The 24,735-nt window shown below is 37.7% G+C and overlaps 1 protein-coding gene and 1 long non-coding RNA gene across 2 annotated transcripts; both read left to right on the top strand.

Moving 5' to 3' along the window:
- The first annotated feature begins 6,446 nt into the window (after window positions 1-6,446).
- LOC131007192 (uncharacterized) lies at window positions 6,447-9,961 on the top strand. Its single transcript, XR_009095952.1, has 2 exons — window positions 6,447-7,035; window positions 9,135-9,961. It is a non-coding gene; the product is annotated as an uncharacterized LOC131007192 (long non-coding RNA).
- An 8,211-nt stretch (window positions 9,962-18,172) lies between these two features.
- Window positions 18,173-18,757, top strand: LOC131006432 (uncharacterized). The gene has a single exon (XM_057933601.1). It carries the CDS (start codon window positions 18,173-18,175, stop codon window positions 18,755-18,757), a length of 585 nt encoding a protein of 194 aa, XP_057789584.1.
- Window positions 18,758-24,735: the final 5,978 nt, after the last annotated feature.

Genomic DNA, 24,735 nt, shown 5'->3' with positions numbered 1-24,735 from the left:
TTATATTTTTGTTGTAATTCTTATAATATGGATAAATGCACCCCACTGAGTTTATTGTATTCACCTCAAAACAATATCTTTTTCAGGAGATGACTCGGGCGATGAGAGGCGGGGCGAATGATGGTCAAAGATGAAAGAAGAATAATATTTTTCAATTGGAATAAAGACTCTTTTAGTTTATGATGTTTATTTTATTGTTCTCAGTTGAATTTGGGGTTTTTAGTTATTTTTAAATATTGAAATTTTGTTATTTTAATCAAAGTACTTCTTTTTATTTAATAATAAAATTGGGGCGTCACAGCTGAAGCTCTGCCGAAATAGCTACTCAGCCTAAAGCTTAACCGCTCAAAGCTTGAATCGAAGAAGAGAATTCCAAAGCCAAAATCAGTCACTGCTGATTACATACATTCTCTTAGACCCTAGGCATATATTCTGTGTACCCAGAAGCCAAAGGTCAAACTTGCTTCAAAGAACTTGTTCTTTGTAAGTATAGTTGGCACTCGTTTAAACCTCTCCCCCATAAGAGTGTTTGAGTGACTCGGAGTTCAGGAAGGTACTCTGAACTCTGAAAGGGAAGTCTGAGCACGAGGTGTGCTTAGCAGGGAAATCCTACGCGAGTTGTGTAGGTGCTGAAATCCTATACGAGGTGTGTAGGTGGGGAAACCCTACGCGAGGTGTGTAGGTGCTGAAGAGAGTTTATCTTCAGTTTACGGTTTGCAGTGCACCAGGCAAGCACTTGCGGAGTGGATTGTTGGTCTGATCAACCAGCCGTGGATGTAGGAAAGAGTTTTTCCGAACCACGTAAAAGTCTCTGTGTTATTTACAGCTTTCAGTTTTACATTCATAACTGTGCTATTTCAATTGATAAAACTGAACACTGACTAACAGCAAAGAGAAACCCTAATCCAACTATCTGCTCCACTGAGGCTATTCGAAACTAAGTTTAATTTCCGCTGCGTGTGATATCAATCTGACTGAACTATCCTCTGATAGTAAGAAATAGAGATATCATCTCTATCGTTGCAAACACGACTGAAGCCCTTACGTGGATCAGTTAAGTTCTAGTGACTTAACTGATAACTCTTTACTGAAGAGCCTTCAGTATCAGTCGTCAACCCTGTTGGTCAAAACTATTTCGGTTAAACAGGTGTCTGGTTTGCATGCAAAGTTTCTTTTCTATCTCTGACTGAGATCCCTCTGATTGAGGTTGGTAGATAGTCAAAACTAGCCTATAGGTGTATTCCCCCCCCCATACACCTATTCGAGACCCCACAGACCTAACTAATTTTAACAAATTAATCCTAGCCATTAGATCTTCAAATTTAAAGGCTAAGATGTGGTTCCTAGAATCCTAGTTCTCATGTTAAAAGAGGTTTTCATCGAACATGCTTTTGATTTTTTTTTTCCGACGGCGAGGATCTCTTGTGACTGAATTTCTAGCGCACTATTCTGGTCAGACAATTGTAGATTGATGTACCTATTTATGTTTTCTTGTATCTATGATTGCAATACTCTTTAATGGTCTTAGGTTTTGATTCTAATTGATGGGTGAAATATCTAGGAATTTGAATTTTTTTCTCTCATTTTGTAAAATATGTTGTATTCGTTCGTGAACTTATTTGATCATTTTTACGTAATCACATAATTGATTTATTGTCACACCCCAATTCTTGAAGGAATAAATATAATCGAGGTGTGAATAATTCATAGAAATAAACAAGGGAAATACCTTGTTAAAACCCGAAATAGGATAGAAAGTCAGGCTATGCCCCTTTGGATCACAAGTTTTGTTTCATGCTTCTGACAACCGACATTCATTGGCATAAATTTAGTAGTGAAGAGTCTAAGCTCGATCAAATATATCATTTAAAATTTAACATGAAGATCTTAAGTTGGGAAAACAAAAGATGGATATGAGTAATTGCTACAGCGGAAGTCTAACATAGGAATTGAACCCTAGCCTCAGCTCAGTCCCGTCAGCACCGGCCAGCCAACCTGAAAACATTTGAAAGTATTTTTGGGCTAAGTACTAATGTACTCAGTGGGCAAGCATTTTCATAAACATTTCATATTTTCGTAAAGACAGTTTATCCAATCATACTTGACATGACTTAGAAGGTTTTAAATTGAAAGAACTTCTAAGCATGTTAAAATAATTTCTTTCATTTGTGCGCACATGTCACACTCCCTTTCTGTTACTCGCTGTGATCCCGGACCTTTTAGCCACCGACGAATCCATTTCTCCCATTGCACTTGCCCTGAGGACGTAACTCAGACAAGTTGAATTGACCTCGGGACGCTACCCAGGCAGGCCCTTACATTACATGCTTCGGAACACATCCAGCAAGCACCCTTATAACGCCTCTTACATGAATTAGTGCCCGATGGAGATCAACCCACCGAAACAACTAACAAGTGTACACAATTCTCAAATAACGTGTTAGGCCATAAGAGAACCTCGATCGATCCATGAATTGCGAGCCTTAAACAGAGCAGAGTGCACATAAACATTTTATTGGATAAACAGTTTGCATTTTATTAAATAAACAATTTGCATTTCATTGAAACATTTAGAGCTTAATAACTCAATCATACTTTATACATTTGGAAAGTAAGCCCACCTGGATAGGCAAAGCCTGAAGATCATACACATATAACTTGTCTTGGGAAAGCAGCGCTAATCCCCCTGGTCACAAAGCCTACAAGAAATTCTATTCTTAATAGGTCTCGTGAAGCTAACTTAAAGTCTTAGTGGATGTACTAAACATACTTGATTCATCACGCCGGGTTTCCAAAATTTAGTAAATAAATAATTGAAAACTAAATTCTTGAGTTAAGGACACCAACAATATCCTTATTCGATTTTCATAAATAATTTGATTTAATGAAAACCAATTTAAATCATGAGTACTTTTATTTGCAAAAATGCATATGCAAATGCATGTCATGCTTAGCATATAATAAGTAATCACTTAAAATATGCACATAATAATAATATAATATTATTATGCAAATCATCTTTAAAATAATTAATCAAACTAATTATAGTCAAATTAATTAAATATTGCGTAGCCCATTTAAAATAATTAAATAAAAGACACTCTCATATTTTTATAAAATTTCGTAGCCCAGTTTATTAAAAAGAGCAGTCCAGACAAATTAAAATCATTTAAACGAGCCCAACAAAAATAGCCCCAAAACTCAAGCCCAAACTGACTTAAGCCCATTCCCTTTCCTCTATATTTTCGGCCCAACAGAAAATAAAACAAATAAAATCGGCCCATACAAAAGCCCAATTGTCCAACTCCAAACCTAGCCCAACACCACCCTTTTCTTCTCCCTCTACTGCCGTGCGTATCTCTCTCTCTCTCTCTCACAGTTCTCAAATCTTTCTCTCGGCTCTCACTCTAAAACCTCTCTCTCCCTCTCCGCCAGAAGCTCCGCCGCCGCGGAAGCTCGCCGGAGCAACAGCGACAGGCTGCACCTCCCTCTCTATCGGTCTTCGGCGAACGCGCCTCCAGTCGATGAAGGTCGCCGCCTTCATTTCTACCCAAACCCGGCTCAGAGCGGCGACAAGCCCTTGCCTCGCCGCCTCTCCCTCAGATCTCTCTCAAATCAGTCCAGCGACAGCAGCCAAGCCACCATCGCCGACACCCTCAGCTGTACCCAGCCCATCTCTCCCTCTCTGAAACTTCCGGCCGACAGCAGTAGGAGAACCACCGCCGCCGATCGCATCCCTCCTCTCGACTCATACAGCCAATAACCACATTAAGGTTCGAAATTAAAGCAAGACAAAGCTTCAAGACTCTATTTTTCTTCTTCTTTTTATTCATTTTCGATTTTCATCATTGTAAAACATTTGATATGTTTGCTTAAACACATATATGAGTATATATATATATATATATATATATATATATATATATAAATGAATGTATGCATATGTGTTTCTCTGTGAATAAACGAAAGGAAACATTACAATTTATAGAGTAGAATTTGGAGGTGAAACCTTTATAAGGATTCTGCTGTGTTGCTGAATCTCAGTGGATTGAGAGCTCTTGCATTTTGAGTTGCTTGCTAGCTATAGTTATTAGTGTGTGATGGAAGGAGGACTTTTGGCTGATGAGATAAAGAGTGAACCTCCTACTTCTTGCGAGAATGGGGTGAGTGAAATTGTGGAAGAGGTGGTGAATAATGAAATGTTGCTGCAAGCTCAATTTATAGGCAAACTTAGCCGTAATAGTTGAAAACAATGGCAGTATTAGTTGAAAACAATGGCAATGGCAGTAACTTTTGACAATGATATTATTTGCATGGAAATTGGCAAGAGCTGTGAACAGTAGCCTATATGATAACCCATTTGACCAACAGCAAGAATAGATTTGCTGTCGTGTAGTTCAGTTTGGAGGGGAGTTGGTGGCTGCCAATTGCCAAGTGTGGCTAAAAGTTGAAAAAACTAAATGTAGGAGCATGGCTCTTGATGGGAGTCTAAGTGAGGTGAGTGATGATTTGACAATTAAAACTGTCTCATAAAAGAATTGTATCTGTAAAAATCTTTCAGGATAAAATTGCCGAAACTGTAATAATTCTTCAGGATTTGCTAATTAAAAGCTCGTGAAAATACTTGAATGTTAAATTAAATAAATATGCAATGCATATAAATTTAATAACTAAATTTACCAAAGCTTTTGTAAATAATTTTTGTTGGAATTAAAATAAATTCTTTTTCTCAATCCGGCATGAATCTTCTTAAATCTAAGTTCAAAAATACTCTAAATATAGCTACGAGGAAACGGGGTGTTACATTTATCATCAATTATGTGATTACTTTGTGAAGGCATTGTTTAAAAAAAATGTTGGATATTTTGTCAGTTCGATAAATCTTTTCTATGAACGCTGAAGCATTTCTTACGAACTTTATAGTGTTCTTTAATATAATTGTTATCATTTTGCCTCTTGATAGTGTCTGTAACAATTGTTCCAACTCATGATTATGTTGTTCATTCGATATGGCTTTTATGATTGGCAGATATGGTCAGAGTGGCAGAGAATGTTCATTCGCTTTGTGCTTTGAGTTTCAGGAGTTCTTTACATTTTGGAGAAAAATCAGAGGTGGAGGAAGGAAGAGATTCTAGATCTGAGGACCCTAAACAGGCAACACAGGAAAGTGGAAATGGTGTAGACGGAAAAAATTGAGTTATGTTCATTTAAAAAATGAGATTTGTTCATTAAAGTTCAAATGATATAACTATTTATTCATACAAAACGTATTAAAAATTTAAAATTCATTATAATAAACGAAAAATATAATTTCATCAATTTGAGAAACTCTAACAAAGTTCAAATGATATAACTATTTGTTCAGTTGTATGTTCGAGAGATTGTACGCTTACACGGTGTACCCGTGTCAATCACATCAGATCGAGACTCGAAGTTCACATCTAGATTTTGGATGAGCTTACAGAAGGAGTTAGGCACGAGGCTAAATTTCAGCACCGCCTTCCACCCGCAGACAGATGGGCAGTCTGAAAGGACAATTCAGACCCTTGAAGATATGTTGAGAACAGTGGTGTTAGACAGAGGTGGAAGTTGGGAAGCAGTGCTGCCGTTGATTGAATTTGCCTATAATAACAGTTACCAGGCAACTATCGATATGGCACCATATGAGGCATTGTATGGAAGAAAATGTAGATCACCGCTTTATTGGGATGAAGTGGGTGAGAGAAAAGTTTTAGGACCAGACATGGTCAATGAGATGGTTGAGATAGTCCGCCAGATCAGAGGGCGAATAAAAGAGGCACAAGATAGACAGAAATCTTACGCTGATGCACGTCGAACTGAGTTATGTTTTGAAATAGGAGACAAGGTCTTCCTAAAGGTATCTCCTACCAAGGGGATAACTAGGTTTGGTGTCAAGGGAAAACTTAGGCCCCGATTCGTAGGACCTTATGAGATTTTGGAGAGAATAGGCCCAGTAGCCTATAGGTTGGCGTTACCGCCAAGCTTTGGAAACGTTCACAATGTTTTCCACGTATCACAACTCAGGAAATACGTTTTCGATCCAAAGCACATAATCCACCAAGAAGAGATGATCCTTTGTCCAGACTTGAGCTATGAAGAAAGACCAGAGGCCATTCTAGATCGAAAAGTACAACAACTCAGGAATAAGGCAATCACATCAGTGAAAGTCTTATGGAGACACCACGAACAAGAGGAAGCAACGTGGGAGCTTGAAGACAAAATGAAGGAGAAATACCCCGAACTGTTTTAGAAGAAATATGCAAATTTCGGGACGAAATTTTTGTTAAGAGGGGTAGTATGTAGTGACCCGCTCTTTTATATATTTTAAATCTAGTAATGAGTGTTTATTTTTGTTCATCAGTGAATGAAAACGGTTTTTATCCTAATATGAATTAAGCTTATGATCCTGAATTTATATTGTTAAAGCAGTTAATGATATTATTTCAGAGTTATAACTGACTTAGCAAAGTCACGTTATTTATTTAAGCAAGATGAAATTAGATTTTATCTTTATTCAAGTCGTGATTTATTTCTGACTCGTGAGTTAATTAAATCTGCGGATTTAATTTAAATATTAGAACAACAAACGAATTAAATCTACGGATTTAATTTAGATTCATTTTATAATTTATCGATTTAAGCGAGAAATCACATGTCGAAATACGAGATTTATTTAAATAAACAGTATCAAGCATATACGAGCACACGATCCATCTTACAGTTACAGAATCACCGAGACAGAGAAAATACATCAATAATTCTCCTCTACATTTTTTTTCCTTTCTTTTTCTTCTCTTTTTCTTTCCATTAATTTTGTTCCCCACTCCATTTTACCACTAAATCTACTTTTTGACTTTCACCACCATTTTCCCCACCACTTTCACCACCAACTCAATTATGCAACAACACATATTGTTCCAGCCATCAAGTCTTTTCTTCCCTCACCAAAACGTGTAGAAGAAGTTGAGAAAGGGAGAGAGAGTTTCCTCCAACTCCAAATTGTAACTTGAAGAGGTATATACTAAGCTTCTTTATTTTGAATTCAGTTGCATATCATCCAAACGGTTCCCAAAAATTCTCAAATTAATTGTGTATCATCTTTCATACATTTTCTATATTTTGGTAAAATTTCAGAATATTTAGAGCTCGCATGATTTATTTATGAATTTGTAAACATCACTGCCCATCTGGAATACATTTTTGGTAAACAATCTTTGGGAGATCATAAGTAAAGTTTCAATCGGTGAAAACCTTTGAAACTTGAATATGTCACTCTAGACTCCCGTATCTTCCTTTTGACATCGGCCTCACCATTTTTGAGTAAGGGAAACAACCGGTATAAATTCTTGAAATCTAGTTCTTATTCCATGTACCATCCAGTAGATTTTACAAACCTACGACTTTGAGGTGGGAAAGGCCGACTTAAATATTTGATTCTCAAGCCTATCTTTCTACTGAATATTCACTGACATGTTGGGAACTTACTTGTTCAGTTTTAGAATTTTTGGTGAAGCTTAAAGTGGTTTTTCCGATTTATGTTCTGAATCTGCCAAACTTGAACTCTTTTTGTGCACTGAACTTTAGATAGTCATATCTTCTAAACCATGAAGGTTCTTAGAGTAAATCCAACTGGAGAGTGTTATGATCTCTCCCTAGTTTCCAGATTGACCTTTGGGGTTCCCAGTGGAGTTTTGTAAAGGGAGATATGAATTTTTAAAGAAAGCCCACTGACTTGGTTGTAATCTGGAAATATGAAATTTACAGATTTTTGCTTGTTAAATACCCATCTTTGAGAGGGCATATCTTGCTCGTTTGAATTGTTTTTCATTCGATTCAAATTGGAGAATGATCCTTGAAATGTCTAGTTTCCAGAATGTCTTTTGGAGCCTCATTTGGAGATCCGAGATAGATTTGGTGTCTGTTGTAAAACAACCCCTTAAGAGCTCAAGTTGTTGAATTATTTTCTATGTATCAAAGTTTATTTTAAAGGATGTTTCGTGAAAGATTTAGTATATGTGCGTAACAAGTTTGGGACTATTTATTTTAAATGAGGTCCGTTCTTTATTTAAATTAGGATGGACTTTTAATGAATATTTTTGGGATTAAACTATTATTTCTTGATTTATATAAATTATTTTTAAGGACTTATAAATATGAATTTCGTAGGCCTACTGACCTACTGTGATCGACGGTTTGTCGATGTCTAACAGCTTTGAAAATTTTATAGCAAGTCCCTACATGAGTCTTGAGTACCCTGGTAAAATTTCAAGCCATTCCAACTTCGTATGATACTTCTTTAAAATGCAAAACCTAAACTGCACATTACTACTGAGAATTTCAGAGAACAGAGAAAAGAGTCATTTATTTCAGTAGCTTCCTGGGTGATCTAGCTTTCCAAATTTTTATGGTATTAACCTTATTGTGTTATTTAGATATCCACCAAAGTTGAGCCCAGTTTGACAACGTTTACTATTTTTCAAAAATACAAGTTTTCGATTGTTCAAAACTGCCGAACATGGTAGATCGTGGTAAAAACGTCATATCTCTCAAACCACTTGGAGTTTTCGACTCTATTTTTTTATATGAAACTAGACTCGAAGATCTTTCTTTCGGTATGAGTCTCGAGTCCAGGAGATGTCGGAGTCAGAACAGATTAAATTTTGAAGTTGAGTCAGTGTAAAAGCAGAGCATGTTTTGATGATGTTTGATTGTGATTCTTATGTGCCTTATGTTGAGCCTTTTTATTTTATTTTATTTTTTTTAATTTTATAACATTACTTGTTCTTATTTATTAAGCCCGATTAATTATGAGATTATAAAGCGAATAAGTTGAAGTATTTATTTTCTATTGACTACGAGGAACGGGGTTTATTTAATTGACGGATTAGAACACCCGATGAGAACGGATTGATTATGATAATCTATCCGACCTCATGTGACGAGCCTTATTTAAATTATTTTATTTCGACAATTAGGATTTATAATAGAATTTCCCAGATTATTATCTCAGAATAATAATTATCGGAATATGAGTCATGCATAGTTAAATTACGCATTCTCATTAATTGAGGATTTTATTCGAGCAGTATCTTATTTATATTCTCGTAATAAAGGTCAAACACGAGATTAATAATCAGTCAAGGAGCTACTGTACCACAGAAAATTTCTATCAGGTGGGCATTACTTTCATATATATCAAATGAGTTTAAATGTTACGTTCAAGCAAGTTATTTCACGACTAAATTAATTGAAGTTATTTCAAATATTGTCTTGCCATAAAATGTTTAAATTTCAGTATGATATCTATCTGATGTGACTTTAATCATGTAATCGAATTCGGGTCTTGAGCAGTTGATAGCTATCCTGCCAGGGCTAGTGTACACCAGTGACCGTGAGTCATCTAGCGGGTTGGCCGGTCAAGTGACCGTGAGAGGTGGCCACCTCTCCGGCACAAAGTTCCAGATATGATAGATTACAAGAGAACTTAGTCTGCAGACGAACTTTAAGAATCACAAATGAATTTAGTAAGCTTGGGCCTTTTAGCGAAAAACTCCCTTGCTGTACTGTTTATGATGGCATGACAATTTACAGTTTTGAAGCATGTATTTTTATAATTAGGCATACGTGTCCACTGAGTACTTTTGTACTCAAGCCCTGCATATATTTCTAAATGTGCAGGTTGAGCAGCTGCCGATGGTGATGAAGTGACGAGCGGGATTCTTTTGTCTTATTATGTATTAATGAACTCTAGGGTTACATGTCTTCATACATGTAATCAGAACCTTATTCCGCTGCGTACTCAAAAGTTTTATGTTATTTTGGATAAGTCGGAGTTATCCGAACTTGTTAGTTATTTGAGTCTATACGACAAAAACTCTGTTATATTATAGATATCCATGTTGTTAACAATGATGAAATACGATCCTTTCTTGTTTGATTATTCCCCTTTCTACCCCGCTTCTAATCTCCCTCCATTAGCCACGATTTCCCGGCTTAATTATCCTTAATTAGGACCGGTCGTGACAGAGTGGTATCAGAGCAGTTTATTTGCTCTGAACCCTAGAGTTAACCAATTTTTCTAGTATGATCACTAGTATGAAAGAGTCAGTCGACAAAAGCTCAGCACTTCATCACATCGTCATGCTCAGCAAGAAAGAATGTGGTAATGATTTTAAAACATTGAGAAGTTCACGTTTTATATGAATGTACTGATACTTACATTCAAGTTTATGCATTATTGATTGATTAGATATCTCAATGAACTTAGATGCGTTAAGAATGCATGATCACTGTTACGAAAAGAACAATAGAAGCTAGGAACTCAGTCATATTTCACTATAGCCATGGTGAAGAGCTAAGAAAGAGGAAGAGAATCCAATGAAAGCAGTGCAAGCAGAGTGTCACGCACGAATCACTGAAGCAGGCATAGTTCTTCATTCAGGTTGTTCACGCAAGACGGAGCACCTAATCGACTATTGCCTTCGATGATAGTTTAAGTACAATATTGCTTATAAGTGATGAGTGCAACTGATGTAATCAGTTAGCTAATCCCTAATAAGCTGAGACTCGCTTCTAGCCTCGATTATCACTAGCTATGGCTTGAGGATAACCTTCATGATTCATGTATGAACTTCAGAGTTAGACTTACGAGGGGTCAAAATGCTTTGTATATGATGTTATAATATTACGATTAAAGCTATCAGCTTATAGTTTCAGATATTCGGAACCATTCTACTTACAGTACCTATCGCAATAGATAAGGACATGACTGAGAATCCCTATTGATTACGATCACCTACTACGAATTGGAAAGACGAGATGTGATATGGGTACTAGCAGTTATCAACCATTATGATTGATCATAAAAGTTTACGCAAGTGTATAAGACGAGAGAAGTTCTCGAAGATGGTTTAGAGTTTAATAATAGCTAGAAGCGCCGACAGTGGATCAATGCTGGAACAAATGAATTAAGATTCTAATGAGACCCTAAGGATATACTCCAGATAAGTATATATACCTTAACCTATCGAGGACATCGTCTCAGTTAGAACGTCATGGATTATGTATTTAATCTGGTAGCCGTAATGAGAGCATTGACTAAGGTCATTCCATGACTTAGTATTACACATGGAGACACATACCCTATAAGGTGCTCAGATGAGCAAAAGCTATTTCCTTATTGAATGCGTGATGATTCAGAAGGTCTTTTGCAATAACACGGAAGAGTGCTTCAAATTATATGGTTGCATTTCAAGCGCTATGTGAAGGAACACTAAGTACTAGAAGTACTACATTAAGATCATATAGAGGAACATTATTGAGTAAGGTCGAGCCTACCTTATTTCGCCTATAGAAAATGTTTAAGGATTGCATTAAACTAGGAGGCAGACTCCAAGTTTGAGAAGCTCTAGAATATTCTCAAGGACATGTTCAAGATATTAAGAAGAAAGTGGTGATTTTAGACCAAATATACCTTTTGCAGCCAAGGAACAAGAATTGCCAAGTTCGGAAAAGTATTTCCGAATGACTGAGAAGTAGTTGTGTCGGACCTGGCCAGTCCACATGGCCAAAATCTCAGTAGTCGTCATATATGGGTCTTTAAACCTATATATTTTAAACCTTCATCTGAAAAGCCAAACGGGTTCAGACTATTAGGTCATTTCGTTTCGACCTTTCAGTCAATTCATTTCTACCCTATGGTTATTCATTTTCAATTGTTTGGCAAATTATTGAAACACTTTGCCTAATTGCCATTTGTTATTTGAATCATTGCGATCTACTAGTTGTTGGTAGATTTTCTGTGACCCAAGGACAAACAGATACTTATCTGATTAAATCAGTCAAACACATATGCTTCAACCCTGTCATATCCCGGCTTTTAATCACTGATTAAAGGCTTAATTATTGGTAATTAGGGTTCAGCATCCATTAATAAAATACGAACTTATATGAATTTGATGATTTATATATGTGATAATTTATTTTTATTTTTATTTTCAATGGACGATGCACTCAAAATATATATTTTGAGTCCATTAATTTTTTTTATGAGGATTTAACATTAGAGTGTTAGATATGGATTTTTATTAATTGTGAAGTGAGCCTATGTGGTTATTTAATTTAGCATTCAAGCATTTTCACGAGTTTTTAATTAGCCAACCCTGAAGAATTTTTACAGTTTCGATAGTTTTATCCTGAGGAATTTTATTTGTCAAATCAACAAACCTCAACTACCCATACCCCTATGATATCCATCAGCCACCCTACTTACCTACTACAGCCCAATTCCAGCTCCCAAAAGTCAGGCTATCAATCCCAACTTTTCTACCAAATCAAATGCAGATCCTAACTTTTCTACCAAATCAAATGCGCCATATTAGTTTGACATTTCCCACAACTCAAAGCTCTCTCTTTTATACCAAGCAAAACACCACCGAACAAGGTAAGCTGTGAACTTTGATTTCCTTCCATAGTCCATCTTTTAGATTTCAAAGAAAGCAATATGTGAGATCCTTTTTCATGCTCCACAACCTCAACGGAAAGCTCTCAATGTTTCATCTACAAGTCACTCTGCCCATTTTAGCTCTATTCACGGTTAGCACCCCAAATTCAGTAAAGCATTTTTTTTTCCAGTATTCAAATCTCTAATGGATAGCAGGCAACAATTTTGCTCTTATGTTATATTCACATATGGATTGAAAGACTTTTGAACAAATGACAATTTCATTACAAAATACATATGCATACAACCTGTTCTTGTATATACATATATGTAAAGCATGTTTATGAAGAAAGAAAAGAAAAGGTTGAGTCTTGAACTGTTTTGTTGTGTGGATTGAGGGCCGGTGATGTTGTCTCTATCGTGAGTGTGAAGTCGGAGATGGAAGGGAGCGACGGTGGTGGCGGGAGCTGCTACTGTTCGGCCTAGAGAGGGAGGGACGCGGCGGTCGGCGGCGGTTCATCACTGCTGTCCGTTCGGCGCGTAGAAAGAAAGAAGGAGCAGGCGGCGGCGCACCGCGGTGGGGCGTTTGCTGTCCTGTTTCCGGCGGCGGCGCGGCTTACGCCATGTCCGTGCGCGTGTGAGAGCATGAGAGATGAGGGCGTGCGTTGTGGGGGTTGCAGAGGGCTGCTGCTGTTCGTCTGTCAAGGAGTCGGCGGACGGCGGTGGTGGCCGTCTGTTTTGCTCGCTGGAGACCGGAGAGGGTGGCGGCCGTGGCTCCGCCGCGGTTGCTGGAGAACAGAGGGAGAACAAAGGCTGAGGGGCGAAGGTCTTGCCGGAAAGTAAAGGGAGGCGGCGGTGATACTTTTCGCCGTTGTCAAGGTGAGGCGTCGCGGCGTCTTTGTCGCCGTTGTCTGCCGGAGAGAGAGAGTGAGACCAGCGTGCTGTGTGTGTGTTTTGGGAGAAGAGAGAGAGACGAGAATGAAGGGGGAGGGGCGCAGCTTAGGTAGAAGAAGGGGGGAAGAAAAGAAGAAGGGTTTGGGCTAGGGTGTTTGAGGTTGGGCCGGGTGTTGGGCCAATTTTAATAAGTATTTGGGCTTGTTTTTATAGGGCCATGTTCTATTTATTTATAATGGGCTTATTTCATTTAAAAGTTTTGGGCATTTGTTAATTTTTAAATGTTTGGGCCTTGATTAAAAAAAAAAATATATATATATAATGGACCTAATTTATCTAATTAATTTGGGCTTGTATTTATTTAAATCATTTGAGCTCTTATTTATCTAATTTAAATTGAGCTTGATTAATTGATTAATTTAATTACATATGAACCTTTAAATTAATTATTTAAATGGAGTTCATTTATTTCAAGTATTTTTATAAGTGGACTTTAAAATAAAATATTTTTGAGTTAAACTCTTATTTAATGAATTCTTTTCAAAAGGCTTATTAATATGGTTTATTTGAAAAAGATTAAATTGTTTTAAGTATGAGAAAGCATGATCTATGATGACATAATTTGTTTATGTAATATTATATGATTGTTATTAAATGACGGAATATCTGACTTGATGGCATGAGTAGAATGAGTTATGGTTGATGCGCATGTTGATATTCGAATAAATAGTTTCGAACCTAAATGTTAGTTATGTGATAAATGTTTTGAGTTTAAGGTTTTGAACGAGACGAGACAAGATTAATATGGATGCTAGAACCCTAAAATCATTAAAGGAGATAGTTTAGTTTAGAGATCAACCTCCATCTTTCACGACTTCTTCTCGAAACTTATCGATTCTTCGTCAATAAAGGTTCAGGCGGGAAGTGATAGCTAAAGAGGGAAGTAACTCTACGCCCGTTGTGGGAACGAATAAGGTGGGCATTACTTTTACTATACGTATATAGAGATCCCCTGCGTGTCGTAGGCCTCTTATACGAATGAATGCATGAGATGATTTAACTGTTAATTTCAGTTTTATATATCTATCAAACGAGTTTAATGCTACCTTTGAACAAGTTATTTCGTTACAAATCTTTGAACTGGAAAATATTACAACTGTTGTCTTGTCATAAAATGTTTAAATTTTAGTATGATATCTATCTGCTTTGGCTTTGCCAATGATGCAATCGAATTCGGATCCTGAGCAGTTGATAGCTATCCTGCCAGGACTAGTGTACACCAGTGACCGTGAGTCATCTAGCGGGTTGGCCGGTCAAGTGACCGTGAGAGGTGGCCACCTCTCCGGCACAAAGTTCCAGATATGATAGATTACAAGAGAACTTAGTCTGCAGATGAACTTTAAGAGTCACAAATGAATTTAGTAAGCTTGGGCCTTTTTTTTAGCGAAAAACTCCCTTGCTGTACTGTTTATGATGGCATGACAATTTACAGTTTTGAAGCATGTATTTTTATACCTAGGCATACGTGCCCACTGAGTATTTTTATACTCAGCCCTGCATGTATTTCTAAATGTGCAGGTTGAGCAGGCGATGGAATGGATCGGTGTTGAGCGGATTTTCCTTTTTATGGTTATGTAATGAAACCTTGAGTATGCATCTCCATATGCATAACTCACACGTTTTTCCGCTGCAAATACTCTGACTTATTTATCATTTCTACTTGAACTTATTACTACTTCATCTTGATTAACTTTCATTTGAAGTCTAGTCGTTATGGTAGGCTCGTTTGTAAATTACCCAAGTGATTATATATATATATATATATATATATATATATATATATATATATCACTAGTTTGTTGTTATTAATGTTGGTTACTTAGCAAATCCCCTTAAATTTCTGTTTCTTATTGTTCACCCTAAGTCATAACCCCGGTTAACCCGTCATTGGGATAGTGGGCTGTGACAGAGTGGTATCAGAGCAGTTCGTTTGCTCTGGCCCTAGAAACCTTATTATATAAAAAAAAAAAAAGTCTAGTTTGATTCACTAGACATATGTGGGATCATACGACACCGCTCAACACTCCATTGCATCGTGCTCAATCAAGGAAAAAGGTAACTGCAATTACAACGTTTTAAAGATGTTATTGTTCTAAACTGTTTCATGAAGATGTTTATGTAAAGAGCATGCTATGATGAAATGTTGAATGTTTTGCCTTTCATTAAAATGTTGAATGTTTTGCCTTTCATGGCATATCATTGCAGTTATGATGATATAATAAGAAGGATGATAGAGAATTGACACATGCTTTCCCCAGAAAACATAGATTGCTATAAGTTGCATGATCACGATTCTAAAAGAACATAGACTACTGGATTAGTAGGATATCTCTACAATCTAGATTCTTGAAGTGATGATTTAGAAGAATGATAGAGAACTTAGAGCATTTCAACTTCCACAAGAAAACAATGGTTCTTTTGAACTACAAAGAGAAATGAAAAGACATGTACGCGTTGAAGGAAAAGCACGGAATGATGATACAAGATGAATTCAAGGCAAACGTTGCATCAAAGGTTTAAGCATAAGTCTCTACATTCGAATGTTTACCCACGATGGAACATCGAATCGACTTATGTTACACGATAGATTATAAAAAAAAGGCGTGAATTGATTGTCTGCGGGTTATATATATATTTGTGACATACATGGGAAATGGGATCCGAGTCCACTAGAATAGAAGACCTTAAAAATAAGTTTAGTTGTCTTAATGAAACTTATGTTTTGTTATGCGTAGTATGTTCATAACCTTGTACCTTTAAGAGTTTTACGTCTACTTACGTATAAGAAGACTCAGACTTGCCCTTATCTATTAAAGATAGTTAAGTTCAGGCTTATTCCGATGGTTAGGAGAGCTCCGTGTTTGACCCCAGCAGAGACTACCCGGGCATATCAGGATTTTAGTATAGCTTTTGACGACGACATAAGAGTTGTTATAGCTCAGTATACACGCCTTTGGACTGTTGCTCATGTCTTTAGGACTACAAGTTATATAAGAAAATATGGTTCGACTGTCTGTATGTAGACCTTGGGGAATAAGAGTCTAGTTCAATAGGACTAGAACCTTAAGTTTGAGCTTTAAGCTGCCACTACGAACTTGAGTTTTATTATGAATAGTTGTCCACGGCTTTCTAAGTTCGGGATGATGTTTTCCGTGTGACTGGGAGGTGATGATGTTGGACCTGGCCAGTCCACATGATCCAGATCTCAGTAGACGTCTTTTGAGTTTATAAACTCCTGTATTTCAACTTCAGTTTAAAAATCAGATGGGTTCTCACTCTAGGTCATTTTGTTCGACCTGGTAGTTACCCTCTTCTACCCTCTGGTTATTTATTTGAGTCTCTTGAACAAATTTTCCGCAACACTTTATTATGACATCATTTGAGATTTGAGCTTTTGCAACTTTTGAATTGCCCTAGTAGACTCTTTTGAGGTATACAACTTAGAAGTGTTAGTATATTGACTTAGTAAGTCACCCAAACTATAGCTTGGTAAACTGTCCATCAGTTTGTGTCTAAAATTAGTTGATATTAGTTCTTCTCCTATGATTATTATCAACCATACATTTTGTTAGCAATTTAGAGTACAAACCGTAATGTAGGGTTTCAGTACAAGGACTTGAGTTGTTTTGTCTATGATGATTTTACGATTGAATCCTTACACATGTAATATGTGGCAAGGAGTGTGTTGATTATCGCTTTTCTCCTGAAAATAGAATGTCGTGTAGACGAGGAACTAGAAACAAGGTGGGGACAGAAATGAACCATTACGAAAGGTTGAGGAACTTTTTCTCGAGTAAAGCTTGTTTTATTTATTAAAACCAAGAATCTAGTTGAGGGTAAACTCTAGATTAAGACGATGAAGAGAACCTTTGATTTTCCTTGTACCGCACGAAAATGACTCATGTGTCGCATTCCAGTTGACTAGATCTACAGATTTTGGTGGGAGGCCAAAAGAAAGGTAATGACTCCTCAATAGTTGGCAAATTTGCCTTGGGAAGACTTTAAGACGGAAATATATGACAAGTACATTCCAAAAAGCTACCGCAAGAAAAAGAAAACTGAATTATACAACCTAAAGCAAAACAAGATGTCTGTAACAGAGTATGATCGTGTTTTCTGCGACATGTCCCGCTATGCTCCACAACAGGTGGATACTGATGAAAGGATATCGGAGAAGTTTTGTTCTGGTCTTAGACACGAGATTAAAATGGCACTCGCCAGTCACGGTGATCTTACTTACTCTGAGGCGCTCAGCAGAGCTCTGGATGTCGAGGCAGCTATGCCCGAGGATCGCCCGACATAAACTCAACTCAAGAGCAAATGATCGAGGAAAAAGGTAATAAAAAGGAAACAACAACAATAGATACTACTATGATAGTCAAAATGACAAAAAAACTTGGTAGGAAACATAGTGCCCAAAGGCAGGGGCAAGGACGTTAAATGAACGTAGTACCTGCTAAGGATAATCAGGGCCAGCTTGGGACACCTTTATAGCCGAGTTTTCCAAGTCATATTATGGTGTATGTTTGGATGGTAATAATACCTGCTTTAAATATAATCAGAAGGGTCATTTTGCTAAAGATTGCAAAGTGAGGCCACAAGGAGAAATGTAAAGATAGAATCAACTCGGGTCAAACTCAACCTTTTAGGATCATTCTAGGCCAACAACTATTATATCCACCACAACTCCCTTAAGTTAGAACCTATGCCGTGCACAAGATTAAACAAGGAAGCAACCAAGGAAACCTGATAAGTATGGATACGCTACTCAGCACGCCTGTTATACTTTTGTTCGACACGAGTACTTCACATTCTTTCATTTCAAGTGCATGCGTCGACACTCTAGAACTCAAACAGGAAAGTGCTAATCAGGATATGAGAATTTCTTCACCAATAGGAGGGGTGACGACAGTTACACACGTTTGCTCGAACTTAGATTTGAACATAAGATCACTTAAGGTTGTAGTGAACAACTTGCATGTTATACCAATATGGGACGTGGACGTAATCCTAGGAATGGATTGGCTAGCAGAGAACTATACCACGATTTTATGCAAAGAACGAGAGATCTCATTCAAATATCCAGGGAAAGACGCTTTGAGTTTTCACGGGATAAGTATGGATAGGAACATACCAATCATTTCAGCCCTACAAGCGAGAAAGAAGATGAACAAGAAAGACTGCCGAGCTTTTCTTGTGTACCTAGACGGAGAAGCTGGAACAGAAAGAGCAATCGAAGATGTGAAAGTTGTACGAGAATACAATGACGTTTTTCCAGATAACTTGCCAGGACTACCACCAAATAGGCAAGTGGAATTTACCATTGAATTGGAACCATGATCAGCACCAGTTTCAAAAGCACCCTACAGGATGGCTCCAAAGGAATTGGAGGAGCTAAAGATCCAATTACAGGAATTATTGGACCTAGGTTTCATCGGATCTAGTGTATCTCCATGGGGAGCGCCAGTTTTGTTTGTCAAGAAGAAAGACGGCGCTTTGAGAATGTGCATCGATTACAGAGAGCTGAATAAGCTAACGCTCAAGAATAAATATCCTTTGACAAGGATAGACGATTTGTTTGATCAACTCAAGGGCGCGAGCGGGTTTTCAAAAATCGATTTGAAGTCTGGGTATCATCAGTTAAAGGCTACATGAAGATATACCCAAAGCGGCTTTCCGAACAAGATATGGCCACTATGAGTTTGTAGTTGTGCCTTTCGGATTAACAAATGCGCCAGCTGTATTCATGGACCTCATGAATAGAGTATTCCACCCTTACTTAGACAAGTTTGTCTTAGTATTCATAGATGACGTCCTCATCTATTCCAAGAACGAAGAGGAACATCAAGAGCACTTAAGGACTACCTTGCAAACACTAAGGGATGAACGACTTTACGCCAAATTCAGCAAGTGTGAGTTTTGGCTTAAAGAAGTTACTTTTCGGGACACATCGTGTCATCAGAAGGAATCAAAGTAGACCCCGCTAAGGTGGAAGCGGTGCAAGGATGGAGGTCACAAACAACTCCAAATGAGATAAGAAGTTTCTTAGGATTGGCTGGCTACTATCGAAGATTCATTGAAGGATTTTCAAAAATAGCAAGACCAATGGCGCAGTTACTTAGGAAAGGAATCAAGTATACTTGGACTGATGAAGTGCGAGAGGAGTTTTCAGCAGCTCAAAGACATGTTAACTACTGCACCAGTGCTAGCAGTTCCAGAACCAGACAGGGAATATGTGATCTACACGGATGCGTCGAAAAATAGATTAGGTTGTGTGTTAATGCAAGAGGGAAAGGTGATAGCATATGCATCAACTTAGACCACATGAACTGAATTATCCAACCTATGATTTAGAATTAGCTGCAGTGGTGCATGCACTGAAAATCTGGAGACATCACCTATACGGAGTTAGGTGTGAGATATTCACCGATCATAAAAGCCTGAAATACTTTTTTCGAGCAAATGGATCTGAACATGAGACAAAGAAGATAGCTCGAACTAATAAAGGATTATGATTGTGGTATTAACTACCACCCAGACAAGGCCAATGTAGTAGCCGATGCATTGAGTCGTAAAGTCTCGTCTAAGTTAGGATACTTTCTCAAGAGGGAAGATGAACTCATTAAAAAAAAAAAAAAAAAAAAAAAAAAAAAAAAAAACTTTGACAAGATGAGGATAGAAGTGATTAAACCACCTAATACAATAGCGAGTGTTGTTGCGACAATAACCAGTTTGAGAAAAATGGTGGTAGAAACACAAAGGAATGACGAAAAAATGAAGAAGCTACGAGGAAGAATAAGGATAAGAAGTTTCAAGAATTACAACGACGAATCAGATAATGCTATCTTCTTTGAAGGGAAGATATGCATGTCCATGACAATAAACTTAAGAATAAGATAAAGACATGGCACCCATATACTGTCACCAGAAAGTACTAAGATGTATTAAGATCTAGAAAAATTCTAGTTAGGAGGAATGAAACGAGATGTAACCTCATTTGTTGAAATATGTCTTGCGTGATAGCAAGTGAAGGTTTTACAACATATCATATTGTTACTTTGAGTCTTGGAGCTCATAAAGTCAAGCTTAATGTCGTGCTTGGGACAAACTGAACCCTTAACGAACCAATGAATTTCGTTGTTGAGATGGATTTTTTTTTTCGAATCCGTCAGACTTAAGCAAAGGTTGTCACGAAAGGGGACAGTCAATGCCCACATGACTCGAGATTCCTTCGATGAATGAATAAAAGTTTATAACGGCGTTTTAGGCTGACTGCCTACATGCTCGAAATGGTTGGTCTCCTTACAAACTGTTTAAGTTGCCTTAAGAATGCTCTAGAGATATTAGTCATTATAGTTCATCTTAAACGACATAGAAATTACTAATAAGGTATGTTGGGGACGACCGAGCTAAACCGGGGTGAAAGCTGATAACATGTTTTTGCCACTCATTGTGAGACATATAATACCAGTTATCAATCGACTATCGATAGGTTGGCAAATGAGGCGTTATACCTGAGGAAATATAGATCACCACCTTGTTAGGATGAAATGGCGAGATGATTGAGATCGTCCGTCAAATCAAAAAAATGAATCAAGGAAACCCAGGATAGACAGAAGTCATATGCTGACAAACGCCGAAAGGACCTACAGTTTGAGGATGGAGAGAAAGTTTTTTTTTTTTTTTTTTTTTTTTTTCAGAAGGTTTCTCCATCAAGAGGAATCGTTAGATTTGGTGTAAAGGGTAAACCTAAACCCCGTTTTATAGGACCCTATGAAATCCTAGAAAGGGTGGGCCCGGTAGCGTACAGGCTGGCGTTGCCGCCAAGTCTTGAGAATGTGCATAATGTGTTTCATGTGTTGCAGTTAAGGAAATATGTTTATGATCCAAAACACGTGATCCAAAAGGACGACGTTATCCTTAGCCCAGATATGAGCTATGAAGAGAGACCCGAATCTATTCTAGATCGGAAAGTTCAAGTACTAAGGAATAAGTCGATATCCTTAGTAAAAGTCATTTGGAAGCACCATGATCAAGAAGAGGCGACATGGGAACTCGAGTCTAGCATGAAGAAGAAGTACTCAGAATTATTTCCTGAGGTACAAATTTCGGGACGAAATTTCTTTTAAGGGGGATAGTATGTCATATCCCGGCTTTTAATCACTGATTAAAGGCTTAATTATTGGTAATTAGGGTTCAGCATCCATTAATAAAATACGAACTTATATGAATTTGATGATTTATATATGTGATAATTTATTTTTATTTTTATTTTCAATGGACGATGCACTCAAAATATATATTTTGAGTCCATTAATTTTTTTTATGAGGATTTAACATTAGAGTGTTAGATATGGATTTTTATTAATTGTGAAGTGAGCCTATGTGGTTATTTAATTTAGCATTCAAGCATTTTCACGAGTTTTTAATTAGCCAACCCTGAAGAATTTTTACAGTTTCGATAGTTTTATCCTGAGGAATTTTATTTGTCAAATCAACAAACCTCAACTACCCATACCCCTATGATATCCATCAGCCACCCTACTTACCTACTACAGCCCAATTCCAGCTCCCAAAAGTCAGGCTATCAATCCCAACTTTTCTACCAAATCAAATGCAGATCCTAACTTTTCTACCAAATCAAATGCGCCATATTAGTTTGACATTTCCCACAACTCAAAGCTCTCTCTTTTATACCAAGCAAAACACCACCGAACAAGGTAAGCTGTGAACTTTGATTTCCTTCCATAGTCCATCTTTTAGATTTCAAAGAAAGCAATATGTGAGATCCTTTTTCATGCTCCACAACCTCAACGGAAAGCTCTCAATGTTTCATCTACAAGTCACTCTGCCCATTTTAGCTCTATTCACGGTTAGCACCCCAAATTCAGTAAAGCATTTTTTTTTCCAGTATTCAAATCTCTAATGGATAGCAGGCAACAATTTTGCTCTTATGTTATATTCACATATGGATTGAAAGACTTTTGAACAAATGACAATTTCATTACAAAATACATATGCATACAACCTGTTCTTGTATATACATATATGTAAAGCATGTTTATGAAGAAAGAAAAGAAAAGGTTGAGTCTTGAACTGTTTTGTTGTGTGGATTGAGGGCCGGTGATGTTGTCTCTATCGTGAGTGTGAAGTCGGAGATGGAAGGGAGCGACGGTGGTGGCGGGAGCTGCTACTGTTCGGCCTAGAGAGGGAGGGACGCGGCGGTCGGCGGCGGTTCATCACTGCTGTCCGTTCGGCGCGTAGAAAGAAAGAAGGAGCAGGCGGCGGCGCACCGCGGTGGGGCGTTTGCTGTCCTGTTTCCGGCGGCGGCGCGGCTTACGCCATGTCCGTGCGCGTGTGAGAGCATGAGAGATGAGGGCGTGCGTTGTGGGGGTTGCAGAGGGCTGCTGCTGTTCGTCTGTCAAGGAGTCGGCGGACGGCGGTGGTGGCCGTCTGTTTTGCTCGCTGGAGACCGGAGAGGGTGGCGGCCGTGGCTCCGCCGCGGTTGCTGGAGAACAGAGGGAGAACAAAGGCTGAGGGGCGAAGGTCTTGCCGGAAAGTAAAGGGAGGCGGCGGTGATACTTTTCGCCGTTGTCAAGGTGAGGCGTCGCGGCGTCTTTGTCGCCGTTGTCTGCCGGAGAGAGAGAGTGAGACCAGCGTGCTGTGTGTGTGTTTTGGGAGAAGAGAGAGAGACGAGAATGAAGGGGGAGGGGCGCAGCTTAGGTAGAAGAAGGGGGGAAGAAAAGAAGAAGGGTTTGGGCTAGGGTGTTTGAGGTTGGGCCGGGTGTTGGGCCAATTTTAATAAGTATTTGGGCTTGTTTTTATAGGGCCATGTTCTATTTATTTATAATGGGCTTATTTCATTTAAAAGTTTTGGGCATTTGTTAATTTTTAAATGTTTGGGCCTTGATTAAAAAAAAATATATATATAATGGACCTAATTTATCTAATTAATTTGGGCTTGTATTTATTTAAATCATTTGAGCTCTTATTTATCTAATTTAAATTGAGCTTGATTAATTGATTAATTTAATTACATATGAACCTTTAAATTAATTATTTAAATGGAGTTCATTTATTTCAAGTATTTTTATAAGTGGACTTTAAAATAAAATATTTTTGAGTTAAACTCTTATTTAATGAATTCTTTTCAAAAGGCTTATTAATATGGTTTATTTGAAAAAGATTAAATTGTTTTAAGTATGAGAAAGCATGATCTATGATGACATAATTTGTTTATGTAATATTATATGATTGTTATTAAATGACGGAATATCTGACTTGATGGCATGAGTAGAATGAGTTATGGTTGATGCGCATGTTGATATTCGAATAAATAGTTTCGAACCTAAATGTTAGTTATGTGATAAATGTTTTGAGTTTAAGGTTTTGAACGAGACGAGACAAGATTAATATGGATGCTAGAACCCTAAAATCATTAAAGGAGATAGTTTAGTTTAGAGATCAACCTCCATCTTTCACGACTTCTTCTCGAAACTTATCGATTCTTCGTCAATAAAGGTTCAGGCGGGAAGTGATAGCTAAAGAGGGAAGTAACTCTACGCCCGTTGTGGGAACGAATAAGGTGGGCATTACTTTTACTATACGTATATAGAGATCCCCTGCGTGTCGTAGGCCTCTTATACGAATGAATGCATGAGATGATTTAACTGTTAATTTCAGTTTTATATATCTATCAAACGAGTTTAATGCTACCTTTGAACAAGTTATTTCGTTACAAATCTTTGAACTGGAAAATATTACAACTGTTGTCTTGCCATAAAATGTTTAAATTTTAGTATGATATCTATCTGCTTTGGCTTTGCCAATGATGCAATCGAATTCGGATCCTGAGCAGTTGATAGCTATCCTGCCAGGACTAGTGTACACCAGTGACCGTGAGTCATCTAGCGGGTTGGCCGGTCAAGTGACCGTGAGAGGTGGCCACCTCTCCGGCACAAAGTTCCAGATATGATAGATTACAAGAGAACTTAGTCTGCAGACGAACTTTAAGAGTCACAAATGAATTTAGTAAGCTTGGGCCTTTTTTTAGCGAAAAACTCCCTTGCTGTACTGTTTATGATGGCATGACAATTTACAGTTTTGAAGCATGTATTTTTATACCTAGGCATACGTGCCCACTGAGTATTTTTATACTCAGCCCTGCATGTATTTCTAAATGTGCAGGTTGAGCAGGCGATGGAATGGATCGGTGTTGAGCGGATTTTCCTTTTTATGGTTATGTAATGAAACCTTGAGTATGCATCTCCATATGCATAACTCACACGTTTTTCCGCTGCAAATACTCTGACTTATTT

This window comes from Salvia miltiorrhiza, chromosome 1 (assembly GCF_028751815.1).
Source record: "Salvia miltiorrhiza cultivar Shanhuang (shh) chromosome 1, IMPLAD_Smil_shh, whole genome shotgun sequence".
In the NCBI taxonomy this organism is placed as follows: Eukaryota; Viridiplantae; Streptophyta; class Magnoliopsida; order Lamiales; family Lamiaceae; genus Salvia; species Salvia miltiorrhiza.
This window is presented reverse-complemented; position numbering and strand designations above follow the sequence as displayed.